General features: G+C 41.8%; 1 protein-coding gene, 1 long non-coding RNA gene and 1 other non-coding gene across 14 annotated transcripts in view; 2 read left to right on the top strand and 1 right to left on the bottom strand.

Annotated features, from left to right (window-relative positions):
• The window catches only part of EP300 (E1A binding protein p300), an 80,458-nt gene extending 60,432 nt beyond the window's left edge, over nucleotides 1-20,026 (top strand). For both annotated transcript variants that reach the window (XM_072843801.1, XM_072843800.1), the window contains 14 exons: nucleotides 408-647; nucleotides 1,450-1,538; nucleotides 3,533-3,613; nucleotides 5,601-5,657; nucleotides 6,583-6,660; nucleotides 8,713-8,780; nucleotides 9,899-10,049; nucleotides 10,168-10,314; nucleotides 10,869-10,982; nucleotides 11,726-11,891; nucleotides 12,652-12,816; nucleotides 13,836-13,997; nucleotides 16,117-16,398; nucleotides 16,668-20,026. In XM_072843801.1, coding sequence (XP_072699902.1) covers nucleotides 408-647; nucleotides 1,450-1,538; nucleotides 3,533-3,613; nucleotides 5,601-5,657; nucleotides 6,583-6,660; nucleotides 8,713-8,780; nucleotides 9,899-10,049; nucleotides 10,168-10,314; nucleotides 10,869-10,982; nucleotides 11,726-11,891; nucleotides 12,652-12,816; nucleotides 13,836-13,997; nucleotides 16,117-16,398; nucleotides 16,668-18,890 — 4,023 coding nt within the window. In that variant the 3' untranslated portion in view covers nucleotides 18,891-20,026. The remainder of the gene's footprint in view (nucleotides 1-407; nucleotides 648-1,449; nucleotides 1,539-3,532; nucleotides 3,614-5,600; nucleotides 5,658-6,582; nucleotides 6,661-8,712; nucleotides 8,781-9,898; nucleotides 10,050-10,167; nucleotides 10,315-10,868; nucleotides 10,983-11,725; nucleotides 11,892-12,651; nucleotides 12,817-13,835; nucleotides 13,998-16,116; nucleotides 16,399-16,667) is intronic.
• The window catches only part of LOC140642772 (uncharacterized), an 80,000-nt gene that overhangs the window by 7,031 nt on the left and 51,279 nt on the right, over nucleotides 1-21,690 (bottom strand). For 9 of the 11 annotated variants that reach the window (XR_012039177.1, XR_012039171.1, XR_012039176.1 and 6 more), the window contains 2 exons: nucleotides 20,825-20,912; nucleotides 401-634 (listed from right to left, as the gene is read on the bottom strand). This is a non-coding gene — a long non-coding RNA (uncharacterized lncRNA). Of the gene's footprint in view, nucleotides 1-400; nucleotides 6,361-20,824; nucleotides 20,913-21,690 lie in introns of all 11 variants that reach the window. The other 2 variants (XR_012039169.1, XR_012039170.1) reach the window with 2 other exon arrangements.
• LOC140600578 (U6 spliceosomal RNA) lies at nucleotides 9,626-9,727 on the top strand. The gene has a single exon (XR_012003775.1). It is a non-coding gene; the product is annotated as a U6 spliceosomal RNA (small nuclear RNA).

Genomic DNA, 21,690 nt, shown 5'->3' with positions numbered 1-21,690 from the left:
TCTCTGTAGACTAGTAATTTAAAGAAATAATGAGGGTGCCTGGGTGGCTCAGTCAGTTGAGTGGCCAAGTCTTGATTTCTGCTTGGGTCCTAGGATCCAGCCCCCTGTGTGGCTTGTGCTCAGCAGGGAGTCTACCTGAGAATTTTCTCCTGCCACTGTCCCTCTCCCAGTTAACATACTCACTCATGTGCTCTTGTGCTCTCTCTCTCAAACTTTTTTTTTTTTTAAGTGATGAAAATCAGTCAATTCCTTGGACATACAGTCAGATCAAAGACCCAGCTTTTCTGGAAAACTAATGATGATAATAGTTATCATCATTAGTTTTCCAGATAACTAATCTTCCTTAAAATATATTAAAATATATTAAGACTTTGGGATAATGTTGCTTGGTGTCACTTACCTTCTAGGATTACTTTGATATTGTGAAGAGCCCCATGGACCTTTCTACCATCAAGAGAAAGTTAGACACTGGACAGTATCAGGAACCCTGGCAGTATGTGGATGACATTTGGCTTATGTTCAACAATGCCTGGTTGTATAATCGAAAGACATCACGGGTATACAAATACTGCTCCAAGCTGTCTGAGGTCTTTGAACAAGAAATTGACCCAGTAATGCAAAGCCTTGGATATTGCTGTGGCAGAAAGGTAAGAAATTTTTGCACAGATAAGAACTACTGAAAACTTGACTAATTAGAATCCTGAATCATCAGATTGTGAACTTGTCTGGAGTAGATCTTTTCCACCTGTGGGTACACAATGCCCCTGACATGTATTGGTTTTCCTGTGCATACCAGTTCACATGGAGCTCGTCTAGTCCTGTTGAGTTTTTTTGCTTAGTGGTTGAAGAAATAACTGCTAATCTCACCTTAGAGTTGGTGAGCTCATACAGTATAGTCGTCCCTCATCTGTGGGACGTCAACCGTGATTGGAAAACACATGACTTACCTTCTGACATATTGGCAAAAGGTCAATAGCCTTCATGCTATGTTACAATACCTACATCATTCACTACACTTAATCTCATGACCTAGGCACCATATCATCTATTATCACAAAAAGGGTGGTATAGTATAGTGATATTTTGAGAGAGGCCATAATCACAGAAATTACATTATATTGTTATAATTGTTCTATTTTATTACTAGTTCTTAATCTCTTGCTATTCCCAGTTTAGAAGTTAACTTTACCATAAGTAGATATGTATAGGAATAAACATGATCTAGGGTTTGATACCATCCAGGATCTTAGGCACCCACTAGTGGTCTTTGCCTGTGGATAAGTGATTGTCACTGTAAACTAAAATGGTTTTAGTTCTGTGTGTGCTCTTAGAAACTAAATTAGCCCATTATATAAATGAGAACTAAGAATTTTATTTGATTTACCATTAAGAATATTCTAGCTTGTTTTTCAGGACTGTGTAGTATTTAACAAATGGTTTCTATTGCAGTTGGAGTTTTCTCCACAGACACTCTGTTGCTATGGCAAACAGTTATGCACAATCCCTCGAGATGCCACTTACTACAGTTACCAGAACAGGTAAGCTCGACCATGTGTGGATCGTGGTCCTCGAATCCGTGTGTCCAGGGACTGCATGCGGATGGACCAGCACACATACATTCATGGTTCGTGTGTACCTTGCTTGAAAACAACTGTAGAGCACAAGTTCTGGTCTTAGCATTTTGCTTTCATTTGCAGAATCAGTGCAGTTTTCTAGCAGAACGTAGCCTTGTCAGTTGTCTGGCCTCTTATTTTTATAAGCTAGGAGCCCAAGTCCTTGGGAGATTAAGCATCTTTGTTGAGTTGGTGGCATAGATGGGATTACACCCAGCCCCCACTTCTCTTTCTCCTGTCTTTTAACAGCTTACCACACAGTCTAAAGCACACTGAGAAAAATTTTTAAACAAATTAATCTTTTATTGTCATGAGATTGGCTGCTGTCCGTCTCCATCCCAAAAACTATCCAAAAAACTTTTAACCAAAAGTCTGTTAGCTGTCTCACAGAACATTTTGGGAAATGTTCCATTTTTGTGTGCAGCCTATCCCTAAGTCATTCTTCTCAGAGCATATGAAAACAGAGCATTTAAGAGTTTTTGTTTTGCCTTTGTTAACAAATAAGGATCATCTCCAAAAATAGGTCTGCACCAGACTATTACTTAAAAAGACTTGAATATGACAGTAGTTGTTAGAGTTTTAATATATTAGGCACTCTGCCTTATTTTCTCCTGACCAAACAATGGCTGTAATCACACAGGTGGCATTCATTAATCTATCTTAACCATGATCTGTCTCCTATTTTCAGTAATCAGCCTACAGTATGACTTGTGAGGATGTTTACTTGGGGCTGAGACAGTCATAAACAAGGGTGGGCAGTTAATATACTTTAATAAAACCAAGCCCATGGTGGTTGGTTTTTGCTGAACTTGTGTGCTGCAGTTGCATTTCTAGCTTTGAAAAAGTCACTTAAACTTTTTGTTTTGTTTACAAAAAGTTAGGTGTACTCTTCTAATGCTTTGTTGTAATCATTAGAATCCACAGTTTATCACTCTTAATACCTAGGAAAAGTGAATCTCCAGTTGTTAAAAGCACTTACGTTAAAAAAACAAAACCTGTAACAACTGGCATGAAACTTTTCTCATGCTACAGTCTTAACATTTATACCATTTTTGTATTTTTAACATCAGTCTGCAGTGTTTGTAATCTTTATACCTAAGGAACATGTAATCATTGTGCCTGCACACACCACTGCTTTTCTTTTGCCTTTTAAACTGTCAGTTGATGGCAGAAATCAGTATTTAAGCATTGAGCAGATTTTTCACTGGAAAAAAAAATTTTTTTAAGTTATCTCTTAAGATCAAAGAGAAATTTTGTGTGTTTTTTTTTCAATCCAGGTTGTTTTTAGGTGATTGCTTCCTAGTTCTGTATCCATAGTGGATTTTTTATGATTTATTTTGTTGTTGGCAATGGGGAGAAGTGTGTGATTGCTATGTTTCAGTAAGAGCAGCAATTCTTCTCTCTCTCCAATATATTTATCCTTCTTCCTTTTGATTATTTGTATCAAGTAGCATTAATTACTAAAATGAAAGTTTGTAGGTCTATGTAAGTGAAACTTTTTTGTTTTATTTGCTGTAATCATTTGCTACTTGTGATCCCATTTGAGATATTTAATGCTAATCTGTGCTTTGCCTTGGCTTTCTGCTTTGTGTTGTCTTGTCTTGCTTTTATGTTTTTTGTTGTCCTGCAATCCCTCATTTCTTCGTTTGTTTTGTGTTTTTTTTTTCTCCCTCATGCTTGTCGTTGTCTGCACTTGGCTTTGATTGCAAAAAACAAAAAACAAAAAACAAACAAAAAAAAAAAACCCAAACTGTGGGGCCCATAAATCTGCATCATTGAATGTCCTTGTCGCCGTTGATGACCTGCTCTCTGCTCCCGTCCCCCTCCTTGGCCTGCTGTGATTGGTGGCTTCGTTGCTTGGCTTGGGCTGTGTTGTGTGAACGGAACAGTTCACCCCAGTATGGCCTTCTTGCCGACAGGTATCATTTCTGTGAGAAGTGTTTCAATGAAATCCAAGGGGAGAGCGTTTCTTTGGGGGATGACCCTTCCCAGCCTCAAACGTAAGTAACTGCATTATTTTGGAAAGTACTGTCTTGGTTTGTTGTGAAGTGATTATGCTTAAGCTTCTAAGTGATCTTAGATTACACTACCAGTATAATAGCTATTAGCCACATCTGACAAATTATTTAAATACAAATTCATTAAAAGGAAATAAAAATTCACATTTCACCTGCTCAGTAGACATCTGTTGATCGTAGCTGCCATGTTGGTCAGCACAGAAAGAGAACATTTCTGTCACAGCAGAAAGTTTTGTCAACACAAGTGTAGGAATCGTATCAACACTGAATGCTTATTTCAGATAGTTCTGTGAGCAGTCAGCTTTTCTCCTAAAAATTGAAAGGCTATAGTGCAAGTTAATAACTTTGTTATTAACTTTTTTAAGTTTGAGGGGAATTGAACAAATAACTACAGCCTTCTCCTGTAGGTTAACAGTAATTGAAATCACTATAATTGTTGAGTATCATTTCATATTAGGGGTTTCAGCACTTATTAGAGTGACCTACAAGAAAGAGACTTAGTTGGGCTTTTGCAGTCTCACAAGCTCTTACTGTAGGGTGAATGCCAGGTCAAATTTTCAAACATAGCCTAAATTGGCTAATAGTTTTTCTGATTGCTACGGTGTAGTTAGACACTTTTTCATCAGGTGTTTACTGTTTAGGAAGAAAGAAGAACTATTTGGTGTGCTTTTAATATTCTTCAGTTCCTTTCCTGTTTTAACCTATAATAAACATGCAGTTAAGAACATTCTAGAAAGTGTGGAATTGTTACACTACTAATTAAAAAAAATAGGGCTTCTGGGGGGAAATGGTTAATTTTTCCAAATGAAGTCTTGAGATTGCACTTTTCCATCGGTCACCATTGAAATACAATGGAGTAGAGTCGAGTGCTGGTCTGAGGAGTTAATGCTGGGTTCCCTTGAGCCTTAAGGCGATTTCTGACCCTAGGCTGAATCAGGCTCTTAACTAGGTTCCCCTAATGTCAGGAAAGGAAGACAGCCTTCACACTGGTGCGGTTGAGTGCATGCCACAAGATCTAAACCTTAGGACAGTACATCTCTTACACTAAAGAGCATAGAGACCCCCTTCCAACTCTGCAGAATTAGAAGTGGGCCTGAGAGTTGGCATTACTGAAAAGCTCCCTGGGCTTTGCTTGCTGGTCTTCAGATATGGAGATGTCACAGTAGCCAAAGTTGGGCCTCCTGAAGTTTATTCTAGGCAGAGAAGGTTAAGGTGTTAGTTTCTGTATTTGTGAGGCTATGAGCAATGTGTGAGGCTAGGTTTCGGGATAAGAGGCCATGTGAAAGTTTTAAAATTAATATTACAAAATAATTTTTACTCTTTATAAAATTACCTTTTTGGGTAACTATAAATAACCTGAAATACATATAAAATCTTTGACTAGACTGTCCTAAGAAATTAGTATTTTTTAAATAGTGGTTTAGCTCCTTCCTATACACCGTCTTCCATAGCTCAGTCTAGGAACGTTAAACTATTAAAAGGTATAAATATTGGGGGCACCTGGCTGTCTCACTTAGTAGAGTGTGGGACAGTTGACCCTCGAGGTAGTGAGTTCAAGCCCCATGTTGGGTATAGAGATTACTTTTAAAAAATAAAATCTTTAATAAAGAAAAAAAGTATAAATATCTAATACTAAAAGTAATAGATAAGATTTTAAAAGAACAAACTCATGTTTCCAGTTGTTGAGGTCCTGGGTTCTCCATTTAATAGATCTCCATTTAATTTATCTCCATTAAATCTATATGGGGAAATAGATTTATTATAAAGTCCATTCCAAAAACATAGGCATTCCTTTATGTAAATATACATTTTTGGGGAGCCAGGAATGTACCTGTTTAATGTATCCTCAGTATCTTAGAAGATTTACATAATCCACTTTTACAAGAGTTGTTCCTTTGGTTAGAATAGTAGTCAGATTGCTCATCTTTCCGTATCTCCTTTTCTCATTGTGTTCCTCTTTTCTCCATAGTACAATAAATAAAGAACAATTTTCCAAGAGAAAAAATGACACACTGGATCCCGAACTGTAAGTAGTTCCCCTTGAATATATACTTTGATTTTACCTCTTTGTTTCATTCTCTTTGTTTGCATTACAAGTGGAATTTCAACATAAATCTACACAAAATACGTGCAACATGAATGGCAAAAATGTGAAAGTCTGCATTACAGTTAATATTTATATTTCACTAAATCTATCTGGTAGTTTGGGCCCAAGTGAAGCCCTAGCCTACCTCCGCTCATTGTCATGTGTTCCGTCCCTGTCGTCCTGTTCATTTTCAAACGTCTTCATACTCCACTACTTTGTAGTGAGGCCACTTAAGAGTGCTGAACTTAGCCCATATTCTGGGCACTCCTAGAATGGGTAGGATGGCACCAGACTTCTTTGGAAATTTAAGCAACAGTGATCTTGCACTTTTTACTGCCTACCCACAGTCATATTTAAAATTACCCATTCAGGGGGGCACCTGGCTGGCTCAGTAGGTAGAGCATGCATCTCTTGATATCAGTGTTGTAAGTTTGAGCCCTATGTTGGGTGTGGAGGTTACTTAAAAATCTTTAAATTAAATACAATTATTGGGGTGCCTGGGTGGTGCAGTTGGTTAAGTGTTGGACTCTTGTTTTCAGCTCAGGTCATGATCTTGAGGTCATGAGATCTGGCTCCAAACTCAGCAGGGAGTCTGCTCAAGTTCTGTCGTCATTGTCATTTGTCCCCCACACACACACTCACTCTGTAATAAATAAATACATTCATAAAATTGTCACACTTGATGACTTTTAATTATTTTTGAATTTTGCTCTGCTTATAACACCAAAGAGCTTTTTAAAACAATTCAATTCTTTGGATGCGATCTTGACTATCTTTTAAATTATCAGGAATCGGGAAATGTTGGGAAGTTTTGATTTGGTTAAAGTTTTTGTTTTAACCTTGACTTTTTGGCTTTTCATTCCAGGTTTGTTGAATGTACAGAGTGTGGAAGAAAGATGCATCAGATCTGTGTCCTTCATCATGAAATCATCTGGCCATCTGGGTGAGGCATCTAGGATTTTTTTCTTTTTCATCATCATGAATTTTAGCAAGTTTCTGTCTTTGCAATGATTTTATTATATTTTCAGAGTACTCTCTCTAAAAATTGTTCTAGGATTGGGAAGAAATAAAGTTCCTTTTTTTAAAACATTAAATAAGGGACATCTCTTCGGCTCAGTTATTGAGCATCTGCCTTCAGCTCAGGTTGTGATCCTAGGTCCTGGGATTGAGTGCCACATTGGGCTCCCCACAGGGAGCCTGCTTTCTCCCTCTGCCTGTTTTTACCTCTCTCTGTGTCTCATGAATAAATAAATAAAATCTTTAAATAAACAAAACATTAAGTAAGCTAGCATCCCAAAATACAGGTCTTTCTCTTAATTTGCATGCCTGGTTTTAATATATATACAAATATTTTATTCTGCTGGTTTTTAAAATTCTTTCATAATCATTACACATCAAAAGTAAATATTTTTGAAAGATTTATCAGTAGAGCTAAGAAATCTCTAGCACCTAGAAACTAGTAAAGAGGTGTTAGAAGGAATTAAATTTGCCATATTTTGAACACTTAAATTGGCTATAGTAGGAAAATTGGAAGATATGGAGGGTGTCCATGGGGCAGCTCTGTTCTTACCTCTAAGAAAATGTCACGCTGTGAATGGTTTACTAAAAGGTGAGCAATGTGTAAGTGAAACTTTTTTGTTTTATTTGCTGTAATCATTTGCTACTTGTGATCTACTTGCTACTTGGAATGGGTTAGGGTTTGAAGTTTTGGAGGGGATGGACAGTAAGTTACATGACTATTGTCCAGTGGAAGAGTTTCATAAAAATGACTACATACAGATTTCAGTAAACAGGCTATTCCTGGGCCCTGTGTTCTGTTTCTGAATATTCTCCACATACTTACTTAAACTGCACATAGACTTTGACAGAAGTAAGTGGACTTTTGTCCATTGTGAAACTTCTCTACTACTACTATGTATCTCCTTTCACTTTCTGGGAATGGGGTTGATCATAATTCTGTTCCAAGGTTGGGGATGTCTGTGCATGAAGTGATCTGTTAAGATGGGACCTGAGGGTGCCTGGCTAGTCAGTTGGAAGAGCATGTGACTCTTAACCTCTGGGTCATGAGTTTGACCCCCACGTTGCGGGTAGAGACTACTTAAATCAATAACTGAAAAAAAAACTGGAAAAAAAAAAAGGGATCTCGACACTGTCTTTTGTTCTTTACTTTGATTGTTGATGGTTTGGAGGTCACAGGAAAGAGGTGGGTGGCTAATTAACACATTTCTAGAAAAAAGATGCAGGGGAAATCACAATCATTCGATATGTATCTGTCTTGTCTTTAGATATGCTTTTTTAGTGCTCTCTTTAAAGAGTTGGGTAAGAAGAATAGTTAAGAGACTTGCAGCGATTCTTGTAACTTAAGATGGGTCATTTGGTTAAGGAACTTTTATGTGGTCTCTAGTTTTTGTTAAGAAATTGTACTTAAGGGCAGCCCGGGTGGCTCAGCGGTTTAGTGCTAGCTTCAGCCCAGGGCCTGATCCTGGAGACCTGGGATCAAATCCCGCGTCGGGCTCCCTTCATCAAGCCTGCTTCTCCCTCTGCTGTGCTCTTGCTCTCTCTCTCTCTTGCTCTCTCACTCTCTTGGGAATAAATAAAATCTTAAAAAAAAAAAAAAAAAAAAAGAAATTGTACTTAATCACGCACATCCTTATATAATTGGGACAGAGAGAATGTATTAGTCCTACTCTCAAAACTTACTGATTTACATTCCTGCCAGTAGGGATATATACTTTTGCCAGTTTGATTGTCCAAAAACTGAAATTCCTGTTTATCAGCCAGTTTATATGCCTTTGACATTTCCTCATGTTTTTTGCCTGTTTTTCAATTAGGCTTTTTTATTAAGTCGTTGTTTTATATGTATAGAAATATTTCTCCCAGGTTGTCTTTTGACTTTTAACTTGGTACATATATGTAGTAGTAGATTTTGTTACTAGTACATGTTACCTTAAATGTTCATGTAACTGTGTAAGCAAAGTCTTGGTTTACATTTTAGATTTGTCTGTGATGGCTGTTTAAAGAAATCAGCACGAACCAGGAAAGAAAATAAGTTTTCTGCTAAAAGTAAGTTTTAATTTTACAAGTAAATCCTGGCAATACTTCCACTGAAGCATAGTTAAAAATAAACCATGCAAGGGATGCGTGGCTTGTTCATTAGGAAGAGCCTGTGACTCTTGATTTCTGGGTTGTGAGTTTGAGCTCCACATTAGGTGTAGAGATTACTTAAGGATTAGGATTTGAAATGTGCAGGATAGGTGTTCTTTTTCCTACATTTCTTCATATTTAGGGCATTCCTAATTGGGGCTGCATGTGGAAATATGTCCAGAATTGCCATCCCATCAGTGATTACCTCAATTTGGTCCAAACTTTTAGTTGGGGCCTCTTTCAGACCTATCTCACTTGGGTGGTTGGGGTAGTGGTAGTCAAAGATTGTATCCTGGGGTGCACCTGGGTGGCCCAGTCAGTTGGGCAGATGCCTTTGGCTTGGGCATCTTCGGCTTGGGCATGATCCCTGGGGTCCTGGGATTGAGCCCCGCGTGGAGCTCCCTGCTCTGCGGGGAGCCTACTTCTCCCTTTCCCTCTGCTCTTCTCCCTATTTGTGTTCTCTAGCTCTCTCTCTGTCAAATAGGTAAAATAAAAATCTTAAAAAAAAGATTGTATCCTGTATACAGTCGAGATTATTGCATTATAATATTTGGTTTAATTTTGTGGATACCTTTGCAGTTTTTACTGACCTACAGATTGCTTTTTATTCCTATAAGGCTTCTCATAATATCCAACCATTGTTATTTTAAAATATCACTGCAATCAAGCCAAAGTGCATGTGGATGTTGTATTTTGTGACTTCTGAAATTAGAAGATTTTCCAAGTAAAAAGTTGGGTGGAAAACACCTAAAATTCACTACCATGTTTGCTTCAGCTGCGCATATACTAAAATTGGAATGATACAGAGATTTGTATAGCCCCTATGTAAGGATGGCACACAAATTCATGAAGTAGCTCCTATTTTTTAAAAAACGATTGTTTTCAAGTATTGATCACATTGCTAACTTTTAACAAAATCAGGTTATCCTATTTGGACGGAGAATACAAAAATGATATTTGATATTGAAGCTTAAGAGTTAACAATAATGAATTTGCACCTTGGCTAACTGCAGAACTTTTCACTTCTGCACTTCTAGGGTTGCCATCTACCAGGCTTGGCACCTTTCTGGAGAATCGTGTGAATGATTTTCTTAGACGTCAGAATCACCCTGAGTCGGGAGAAGTCACTGTTCGGGTAGTGCATGCTTCTGATAAAACTGTGGAAGTGAAACCAGGCATGAAAGCAAGGTATCCAATAATTTTCCCTTTTCTTCTCTTGTGGTTCTACAAGCACTTGACAGTTAATTGCTGATGATTCTGGTTTAACTGAGACCTCGTGTTTTTCTTTCCAATCTGGATTATGTAGGTTTGTAGATAGCGGAGAGATGGCAGAGTCTTTTCCTTACCGAACCAAAGCCCTCTTTGCCTTTGAAGAGATAGACGGTGTTGACTTGTGCTTCTTCGGCATGCACGTTCAGGAGTATGGCTCCGACTGCCCTCCACCCAACCAGAGGTAGGACTTGGCCCACTGCCTTCCAGTTGAGTGGGAGTTTGCAGTTCAATAGGCAAAAAGCATTGTGGGCAAGGAACTATTTGATGTACTTGCTTTGGAAATGGAAATGCAAACTGTGTTCATAGTAATAAGGAGGAGTATCAAACAGCCTGAAATGAGAAGTGGGAAGCAGACTGTTTTTCAGAAAATGGGCTTAATTCTTGATTGTGTTAGGTGCCTTGCCTGGGAGATAATGTGAAAGAATGTCACACAAGTAAAGTTAGGATATGGTTTAGAATTTGTTTCCAAAATAGTATAAAGGCCAGAATAAGAATGCTACCAGAATACACTTGGATCCATAAATACTAATACACTATGCTTCAAGCGCTGCTGGGTACTGAGGCTCACCAGACTCTCCTAAAGAGTGCACAGCCTAGTCATGTACTTAACTGTGACTGTGTGATGTGTATTATAAATGAGGTGAAAAAGAGCACAGAGGAGATTGTGTTTTTAGCTATATTAGTAAGAACTCCTTATGTGACTTGACATGGTTTCTTTCTCCCCACTTGATACAGGAGAGTTTACATATCCTACCTTGACAGTGTTCATTTCTTCCGTCCTAAATGCTTGAGGACTGCAGTCTATCATGAAATTCTAATTGGATATTTAGAATACGTCAAGAAATTAGGGTAAGCATATTGACAAATGCTATCTTTAAAAACAATGAGCTTAAACTAATTAAATTTTTAACTAATTACCACTGTGGTATTGTGGTGAAACTTAGATTAAAGCAGAGAGGTGACTTTGTTCCCTTTTCTCAGTGTTGCCAGTCGGACAGAAATGGATATGTTGACCCTAGTCATACTTATCCCAGATTAGTTTTCTTTTGTTCAGTTAAGGTGTTAGGTACAGTTTGATTGGAAGGTTGGTACTCATTCAGGGCCAGAACCTTGAACTGCAGTTGACCCTCTCATACCTAGGTATCAGAACCAAAATAGACTAGGGTCTGGAAATACTCAAATTAGCCTGATTCTTTACCTTCAGGGTATACGTGTGCTTGAGAACATTCACTACCGCACCTTGCAAGTTCTTCCTTTTATCACTTAGCTTTCTTCCATTCCTTGTTCCGTGTTGTTGGAATGGATCCATGTTCCTTTGCATTGTAGCTTTTCTTTTGTCTTCACATGCAAATTTGGGATTTGGGAATCCAGGGTTAGCCTCTAAGAAGAACTAGGCAATGTGACACCCATTGTAAGTGCTGTAGGTTAGGCCTGAATCTGGCCTAAGAATTTCGATCTGATTCTGGGTTGTACACTTGATATTGTCTTAGAAAAAAAATCATTGGTTTCCATATTGACTCCACGTTGTAGCATTCTTTCTGGAATAGATGATAAACTTTTCTCTTGAATATTCCCCCTCTTTGTGTTGTTAGATATACAACAGGACATATTTGGGCATGTCCCCCAAGTGAGGGAGACGACTATATCTTCCATTGCCATCCTCCTGACCAGAAGATACCCAAGCCCAAGCGACTACAGGAGTGGTACAAAAAGATGCTTGACAAGGCTGTGTCTGAGCGAATCGTCCATGACTACAAGGTCAGGAGGAATGGGGGGCGATGACTGATCCTGCAGCTCTGTATTCTGCTATTTGACTATCTTAACAAAAATCTTCTGTACTCCCTTTTTCAAACCAAGAAAAACTCAGTTTTAAATGTCTTAGATCAACAAATCTCTGTTTTAAAGATGTGATGAAAAACGTATTCTTAATAGCCATTCATGATTAGAGGGCATCTCATGATAAGAACTTGAACAGATAAGTTTCTTATCTGTTTTTACTCCTGGGGAGAAAAGTAAGAACTGGATGTTTTCCCAGGCAGCAGAGCAGAGCAGCCTGTGGCCATGCAGTTTCCAGTATTTGTGGTTTGGGTTGTTTTGAACATATTTCTCAGTCAGGGGATGGGTGATGGGAACAAGGCAGGCATTCCTCACATTGTATTGCATTGTGTCATCAGCAATAGTAAAGGCTGCGGCGTGATTGATGGGGCCTGAGCCATCAGTCCTCGCAGGAAGATGTCCCACTTGGCTTTATAAAGGCAGGTAACTTCCCTATCCTCACAGGCAGAGGAAAGACAGAACCAGAACCACTGACCTCAGACCTTGAGTTTTTACTGTTTAAGACTAAATGTCCCCCTGGGCCATGGGGCTTAGGTATAAATCTCTCTGCTGCCTTTCTTTCAGAAGACATTATAATCCTTCAGGTTTCTTGTGTCTGCTAGCTGTGACTGCTTCTGAATGATAAATGCTTCTTTAAAAAAAAAAAAAACCAAATTCCTACTTGTACCTGGTATTTTCACAGGATATTTTTAAACAAGCTACTGAAGATCGATTAACAAGTGCAAAGGAGTTGCCTTACTTTGAGGGTGATTTCTGGCCCAACGTTCTGGAAGAGAGCATTAAGGAGCTAGAACAGGAGGAAGAAGAGCGAAAGCGAGAAGAAAACACCAGCAACGAGAGCACAGATGTGAGGGCTTTGCATTTTCCTTCCCAGCTTCCACCTTGATTCTCGAGTATAATCCGCCATCAGGCTTCAACTTTTGACTTGGTCTTAAAGCTTTCGGCGTGAAAGAGCTTTATTTTTTTTAATTAATCAATTATTTATTTATTTATTTTTGGAAAGAGCTCTTTAAATTGGTCAAGAAATAATTCTGTTTCAGTGGTTTTCAACCTTTTTAGCATCAGACCTCATTTTAACTGAAACCTTGGATTTCTGATAATGGAAAACAGAAGGAAACCCTGAAAAACTGATAGAAAATTAGCTACATAGAGCAGGAGGCTGGCAAAAGTACTTTCCATAAAGATTCAGATTGTGAATAATTGGGGCTTTTTTTTTTTTAAACACCACACCACTTTATAAGTGTACAGAGCATTCTGGGCCTTACAAAAACAGACCTAGGTCAGAGATTGCCAGGAGGTTTTGTGAGGAGGACATTCTGAGGAGCTTTTCCTGGTTAGTAATTTTCTGATAGCATAGCTGCAATGGTCTCCGTTGAGTCTGACCTAACGAAAGTCTCTCATAAGTAGCAGCCTGTTAAATTCTTCACGGTCTTGTAGTTTGAATTCATTGATTGTCTCTGCAAATTGCTTTGTTTTTTTATAGTAGGCCCATAAAATTCTAGAATGTTCAATATTCCACCATTCTACTCCTTGTTCCCTGTCCTCAAATCTGGAATAGGATGGATGCATCTGAGGAGTCTCCAAACTGTGGGGCTCTTCTAGCCAAAAAGCTAAGGCTGTTTTATTGAAGGGTCTTAGTGTAGGGATTCTTCCCTGGAAGAACACTAGTGCTGAAACCATAGTAAACATTAGTCTGCTATAAATACCAACTCAAATAGGTGAGTCTGTGACAAGAGGAGCTGGTAGAGTCATAAGCTGAGAATCTCTAGTTTCAAAGAAAAGGAGAACCCTTCTACCATTAGTATTATTCAAATTACTTCATAACAAAAATGCTTACATTTTCTTGTCCTCTCTGCTAACCTGCAGGTGACAAAGGGAGACAGCAAAAATGCTAAAAAGAAAAATAATAAGAAAACCAGCAAAAACAAGAGCAGCCTGAGTAGGGGCAACAAGAAGAAGCCGGGCATGCCCAATGTGTCCAATGACCTCTCGCAAAAACTGTATGCCACCATGGAGAAGCACAAAGAGGTACTATGTGGCCACTTAGGGTGGGAGGGGCAGGGAAGGAGGTTGGAAGCTCTGCCCACCATGGCTAGCATTTAAGATCCAAGCACAGCGTACCTTCTGAAGTTCAGAAGGAAAAAAATCATTTGAGGGATAAGAAGAAAGAAAATTGCATAGCTTGAATAGGAGGTAAAAAAAAAACAGGCAATGATAGGGTTTCTCAGGTTGGCAGCTGTCACAAGTCTCATTGGTGTTGGATTGTCCCGCGCATTAATGCATTGGCATAATTTGTCCAACCCTCTTTGTAATCCTCAGGGTTTTTGAATTCTGGTGGGTGCCTCCCTTTGATATTATCAACAATTAATAATTATTAGCTATTTCAAGCAATGTTTAGCGTCACAAGATTCTGGCATAACAGAGGCAACTGGGTGGCTCAGTAGTTGAGTATCTCTGGCTCAGGTTGTGATCCCAGCGTCCTGGGATCAAGTCTCATATCAATCTTTCTGGAAGGAGCTGCTTCACCCTCTGCCTATGTCTCTGTCTCTCAGGAAAAAAATAAAATCTTTAAACGACAAAAAAAAAAAAAAAAAAAAAAAGATTCTGGCATAACAGAAGGGTTGGGAAAGGTCCCTAGAGTCCATTACAATAAGCTTGACTTAAATTGTGGATATAGTCTCCAGACTTTTAGTCTGAAGATGGAAGTAGTGGATACCTGTTGGGAATTAGAATCTAAGGTTGTAGATTTAGGTTATATTTGAGTATTGTCTTAGCTAGAGGGCAACATACAGTGGAAACAATCATGAAGGTTAGCCTTAGTAAAGATTTCCAAGGGAGTCACCAGATGGTTTTATTTGCCTCTATTTCAAATGAGTTGTTAGAGGCATTCCCCACTTGTTAGATTCAGTGCTTTCTTATGCATCAGATTTTCAAAATGGTCCTTGCTCTAGGAGTACTTTCATTGAGCCACAATATTATAAGGTCACAGTCCTCTCCTTGATGTTTTTAAACTCTTGGCATCTGTTCAAGATGTGTCTACTCAGTGTGACACTGAGTGTGCCCTATGTTCTTTTTCTAGAAATAAGACTCATGTTTTATGCCAGTATTGCTGTCCAAGTATATTACAAGTGTCATTGCCAGTTTGCACAGATTGTCAGTCTCTGAGAACTGATAAAATATAGTGGTCAGTACAGCAGTTGCTCACAAGTTTCTCATCTCTTGAAGGTACCCTTGCATTTTTCAGCTTAGTAAGAGTTTACATTCATATATTAGTAAATGTAAAATAGGCTATACCAGCTTCCTGTCACAGCTTTACACTAATGTTTATGGGCCTTGATGGTGGTTGTATCTTTTCAAACTTCAGTGAACAAGAATTTTGTTTCTGTATCAAGGACTAAGAAGGTTTTGCTTTTTATCTTTCCCATCCCCACAAACTTTTTAACATTTGAAACTTTCTCTAAGTTGTGTAGTGGACCCCCTGCCATACCCTTCACTTAGATTGACCAGTTGTTAACGTTTTGCTATATCCTCTTTATCTATAGTTCAGCAAGCACCTTCTAAGAAAGACGACCACCTCTCCTTCACCACACTGTGACTTCACACTTAGGAGATTCCCCCCAGTGCCACTATCTTATGTCTGGTCCTTGTGCTCCAGTCAAGGATTATGTGTCAGGTTGAGTTGTCTCAGTTCCTGGCTTTCTTTTTATTCATAACGTGGGCATTTTGTTGAAAGTCAAGGCCCAAAATTGTTTTGTTAGAATCTCCTTCAATTTGGATTTGTCTGACATGTCTCCTTGTGATTAGGTCCAGATTCAACTGTGGCTTGGATGTGAGAGTAGACCCTTTGAGGCGAAATGTCCAGTGTATGTGTGCTGTATCTGCCCAGACCCTTTTTAGTTTGAAGGGATTATTAAATGAGAAGATAAGAAAATGTCGATATTAGGCCCATTGTAGTCATTCCCAGAGAAGAGACCAGAGGTTTGTGAGCAACAGAAAGCAAGGGCTGTATGATGGGACCTTGCATGGCTGTGAACTTGAGCATCACCAGCCTCACAGGCGTCCAGTTAGACATCCGTTGGCTGCAGGCTATCCCAGTGCCAGGCAGTGCTCTTCTTCCAGAGTCAGATTGAAACTGTCCGTTTCATAGGTCTTCTTTGTGATCCGTCTCATCGCTGGCCCTGCCGCCAACTCCCTGCCTCCCATCGTTGATCCTGACCCCCTCATCCCCTGCGATCTGATGGATGGGCGGGACGCCTTCCTTACCCTCGCCAGGGACAAGCACCTGGAGTTCTCTTCACTCCGAAGAGCCCAGTGGTCCACCATGTGCATGCTGGTGGAGCTGCACACCCAGAGCCAGGACCGCTTTGTCTACACCTGCAACGAGTGCAAGCACCATGTGGAGACCCGCTGGCACTGCACTGTCTGCGAGGTAGGCCCCGGGGGTGGGGAGCAGAGGGCGCTGGGGTGGGTGGGGGGCTCCAGGTTCCTGAGAGGCAGGAGAAACACTGGTGACAAAGGCCTGTGCTCGGGGCCATTGGTGAGTAGTAGCGCAGAGTGGGAGGGGCCTGGTCTTATATTTCAGTGGTAGCGCTGAAGAGTCTTTCTCTAGAAGGGGGTTTTGGGCCCTAGCAGAATATGTAGACTGTTTTTTTAATTACTTAAATCTTGGAGAGTTGACTGTGCCTGTTTCCCCCCCAGGATTATGATTTATGTATCACCTGCTATAACACTAAAAACCATGACCACAAAATGGAGAAACTAGGTCTTGGCTTAGACGACGAGAGCAACAGCCAGCAGGCTGCAGCCACCCAAAGCCCAGGAGACTCCCGCCGCCTGAGCATCCAGCGCTGCATTCAGTCCCTGGTGCATGCCTGCCAGTGCCGGAACGCCAACTGCTCACTGCCCTCCTGCCAGAAGATGAAGCGGGTGGTACAGCACACCAAGGGCTGCAAACGGAAGACCAACGGGGGCTGCCCCATCTGCAAGCAGCTCATCGCCCTCTGCTGCTACCACGCCAAGCACTGCCAGGAGAACAAGTGCCCTGTGCCCTTCTGCCTCAACATCAAGCAAAAGCTCCGGCAACAGCAGCTGCAGCACCGGCTCCAGCAGGCTCAGATGCTCCGCAGGAGGATGGCCAGTATGCAGCGGACCGGGGTGGTGGGGCAGCAGCAAGGCCTGCCCTCCCCAACTCCTGCCACTCCAACCACACCGACTGGTCAACAACCAACCACCCCGCAGACACCCCAGCCCCAGCCTCCCTCTCAGCCCCAGCCCACTCCTCCCAACAGCATGCCACCCTATTTGCCCAGGACTCAGGCTGCTGGCCCCGTCTCCCAGGGTAAGGCAGCAGGCCAGGTGACCCCTCCCACTCCCCCTCAGACTGCTCAGCCACCCCTTCCAGGGCCCCCACCTGCTGCAGTGGAAATGGCAATGCAGATTCAGAGGGCAGCTGAGACGCAGCGCCAGATGGCCCACGTGCAAATTTTTCAAAGGCCAATCCAGCACCAGATGCCCCAGATGACTCCGATGGCCCCCATGGGTATGAACCCACCCCCTATGGCCAGAGGTCCCAGTGGGCATTTGGAGCCAGGGATGGGGCCCACTGGGATGCAGCAGCAGCCACAGTGGGTCCAGGGAGGTTTGCCTCAGCCCCAGCAGCTACAGCCTGGGATGCCGAGGCCAGCCATGATGTCAGTGGCCCAGCATGGTCAGCCCTTGAATATAGCTCCCCAGCCAGGACTGGGCCAGGTAGGTGTGAGCCCTCTCAAACCAGGCACTGTGTCTCAACAAGCCTTACAAAACCTTTTGCGGACTCTCAGGTCTCCCAGCTCTCCCCTACAGCAGCAACAGGTGCTTAGTATCCTTCATGCCAACCCCCAGCTGTTGGCTGCATTCATCAAGCAGCGGGCTGCCAAGTATGCCAACTCGAATCCACAGCCCCTCCCTGGGCAGCCTGGCATGCCCCAGGGCCAGCCCGGGCTGCAGCCGCCTACCATGCCAGGCCAGCAGGGGGTCCACTCTAATCCAGCCATGCCGAACATGAACCCCATGCAAGCGGGCGTCCAGAGGGCCGGCCTGCCCCAGCAGCAGCCGCAGCAGCAACTCCAGCCACCCATGGGAGGGATGAGCCCCCAAGCTCAGCAAATGAACATGAATCACAACACCATGCCTTCACAGTTCCGAGACATCTTGAGGCGGCAGCAGATGATGCAGCAGCAACAGCAGCAGCAGCAGCAGGGAGCAGGGCCTGGAATCGGCCCCGGGATGGCCAACCATAACCAGTTCCAGCAACCCCAAGGAGTTGGCTACCCCCCACCACCGCCGCCGCCACAGCAGCAGCAGCAGCAACAGCGGATGCAACATCACATGCAGCAGATGCAACAAGGGAACATGGGACAGATGGGCCAGCTCCCCCAGGCCTTGGGAGCAGAGGCTGGAGCCAGTTTGCAGGCGTATCAGCAGCGACTCCTCCAGCAACAGATGGGGTCCCCTGCTCAGCCCAACCCCATGAGCCCCCAGCAGCATATGCTCCCAAGCCAGGCTCAGTCCCCACACCTCCAAGGCCAGCAGATCCCTTCTTCTCTCTCCAATCAAGTGCGCTCTCCCCAGCCTGTCCCTTCTCCACGGCCGCAGTCCCAGCCTCCCCACTCCAGCCCTTCCCCAAGGATGCAGCCTCAGCCCTCTCCGCACCATGTCTCCCCACAGACCAGTTCTCCACATCCCGGACTGGTAGCTGCCCAGGCCAACCCCATGGAACAAGGGCATTTTGCCAGCCCGGACCAGAGTTCAATGCTCTCTCAGCTCGCTAGCAATCCAGGCATGGCAAACCTCCATGGTGCAAGCGCCACGGACCTGGGACTCAGCACCGATAACTCAGACTTGAATTCGAACCTCTCACAGAGTACACTAGACATACACTAGAGACACCTTGTAGTATTTTGGGAGCAAAAAAATTATTTTCTCTTAACAAGACTTTTTGTACTGAAAACAATTTTTTTGAATCTTTCTTAGCCTAAAAGACAATTTTCCGTGGAACACATAAGGACTGTGCAGTAGCTGTTTGTGGTTTAAAGCAAACAAGCCAGATGAACCTGAGGGATGATAGAGTACAAAGAATATATTTTTGTTATGGCCGGTCCTGCCGGCCTCTTTTTTTCCCTTGTGTGTGTGGTTCAAGTGTGCACTGGGAGGAGGCTGAGGTCTGGGAAGCCAACCACACGCTCCTGCCTTGCACCTCCAATAGGTTTTATTATTTTTTTTAAATTAATGAAAATATGTAATATTAATAGTTATTATTTACTGGTGCAGATGGTTGACATTTTTCCCTATTTTCCTCACTTTATGGAAGAGTTAGAACATTTCTAAAACCAGAGGACAAAAGGGGTTAATGTTACTTTAAAATTACATTCTATATATATATAAATATATATAAATATATATTAAAATACCAATTTTTTTTCTCTGGGTGCAAAGATGTTCATTCTTTTAAAAATGTAAAAAAAAAAAAAAAAAATTTCCCCTTTCCTCCCCTGAAGTCAACTTTTGTGCTCCAGAAAATTTTCTATTCCGTAAGTCTGAGCGTAAAAACTTCAAGTATTAAAATAATTTGTACATGTAGAGAGAAAAATGACTTTTTCAAAATATACAGGGGCAGCTGCCAAATTGATGTATTATATATTGTGGTTCTGTTTCTTGAAAGAATTTTTTTCGTTATTTTTACATCTAACAAAGGAAAAAATTTAAAAGAGGGTAAGAAACGATTCCTGTGGGATGATTTTAACATGCAAAATGTCCCTGGGGTTTCTTCTTCGCTTGCTTTCTTCCTCCTTACCCTGCCCCTAACCCCCCCATACACACACACACACACACACACACGCACGCACGCACGCACACATACACTTTCTGTAAAACTTGAAAATAGAAAGCAAAAACCCTCAACTGTTGTAAATCATGCAATTAAAGTTGATTACTTATAAATATGAACTTTGGATCACTGTATAGACTGTTAAATTTGATTTCTTATTACCTATTGTTAAATAAACTGTGTGAGACAGACACCTGACCTTGTTTTACTCCTTGTTATCACATCTTTGTCTTAGAATGCATCAGTTTGAGTAAGTGCCCAGTACATGGGATTCAGAGGAAAAAGCAAAAGCACCAGCTTGCAGCCTTCCTAAACTATTACATAAGTTGAATTCACAAATAGATTTGGGTAAATTTATCCAGAGCTCATGGGAAAACCCAAGCACCAGCTACATGTCCGTTTCACCAATGATATTAGTTAGCTGTTTACAGCTTTATAGAGGACCTTCTTCCGTTGTCCCCAGTGGATAACCTCAGAGGGATCATGTATTCGCCCAAGTCAGGAGTAACTCCTCAGCACTTGATGCTAAGGCAAGAATCTCTTCTTACTCTCTTAAGCTGGTTTTTGCTACCTGCCAACCAGGAAGTCAACCGGGAGATGAGGTGGTAAGAAAGGAAAATGTGTGGAAATAAAACCTGAAAGCATAAGATATTCCAACAGTGAGTCCAGTATCATGCTAGGTGTCTAAAGAATGAATAGGTTACTGGTCTCCAGCTGAATACCAGTTGGCTATAAACGGTTTGGAAAAATTAGAATACTATTAACTGCTTTGGCATCATCAGGCAGACCTCATCTTTGTCATAGGGCTTCACACTATGATAGTCTCTACTAAGGGCTAAAGAAAGATCTTCAAGTAGCTTAATTCAAGCACATTTGTTCTTTTTACTATTTTACATTGTCTCAACAAAAATAACCAGTACCTTAATGTGAGGTGAACTTACACATTGAGCATTAATCAGAGACCATCCCAGAAAATGTGTCAAGTACCTACCAGCTTCTGCTCAGTGGTCCAGCAGATCCACCTGGAGCCACCTACATTGTGTACCAGGCCACATGGCACACACAGACAGGATACAGCCCTGCAAGAAGATGAAAGGATGCTTGAGTGAGATAAAATAGAAAGTGTGGAACAGATGGGCATCAGGGAAGCCTGCTGATGGAAATTGGGCAAGTTTCTGGAAAGGACAGTACTTAAATGGATCTTGGAGGGGCGCCTAGCTGGCTCAGTAGAGCATGTGACTATTGCAGGGTTGTAAGTTCAAGTCCCACGTGTGGTGTAGAATTTACTTATTATATAAAATACAGCGAATCTTAGGGGAAGATGAATGAGAAAAGGGAAAGGAGTGAGGAGGAACTGCGCCAGGAGAGAAGAATCTGGTCCTGTTGGGAAAACAGCTTCAGGTCCACTTGGCTGACACCAGATTACAGAAGGGGGTGATGCCTGTTAACAGGAGGACCCCCATCTTCTCCCTAGTACGAGAGGCCCAGGATTGAGCTGAGCCTCCACCAGGGAAACAGTTTTCTAACCCATTTCCAAGCAGTAAATACCCAGCTTTCACAGCTCTGGCCTCTAGCTAAAGACAGCTGGGTTGAAGTGTTCAATCACTTTCACTAGAGTGTTGCAAAGAGAAAAGTGGAGGCTGATATAAGAGGGTGGGGGAGAAAAGCTGTCCTTGCCCAGGCCAGAGGCAGTGCTAGGGAGGGGGGAAGATAAGAATCCAGAGTCAAGAATACAAGAAGCTGGGACGCCTGGGTGGCTAAGCAATTGAGCGTTCTGCCTTCGGCTCAGGGCATGATCCTGGAGTCCTGGAATCAGGTCCCAGATCGGGCTCCCTTCATGGAGCCTGCTTCTCCCTC

Source organism: Canis lupus, chromosome 11 (genome assembly GCF_048164855.1).
Source record: "Canis lupus baileyi chromosome 11, mCanLup2.hap1, whole genome shotgun sequence".
NCBI classification, from domain to species: Eukaryota; Metazoa; Chordata; class Mammalia; order Carnivora; family Canidae; genus Canis; species Canis lupus.
Note: the sequence above shows the minus strand (reverse complement) of the source record. Positions and strands in the feature narration are given on the sequence as shown.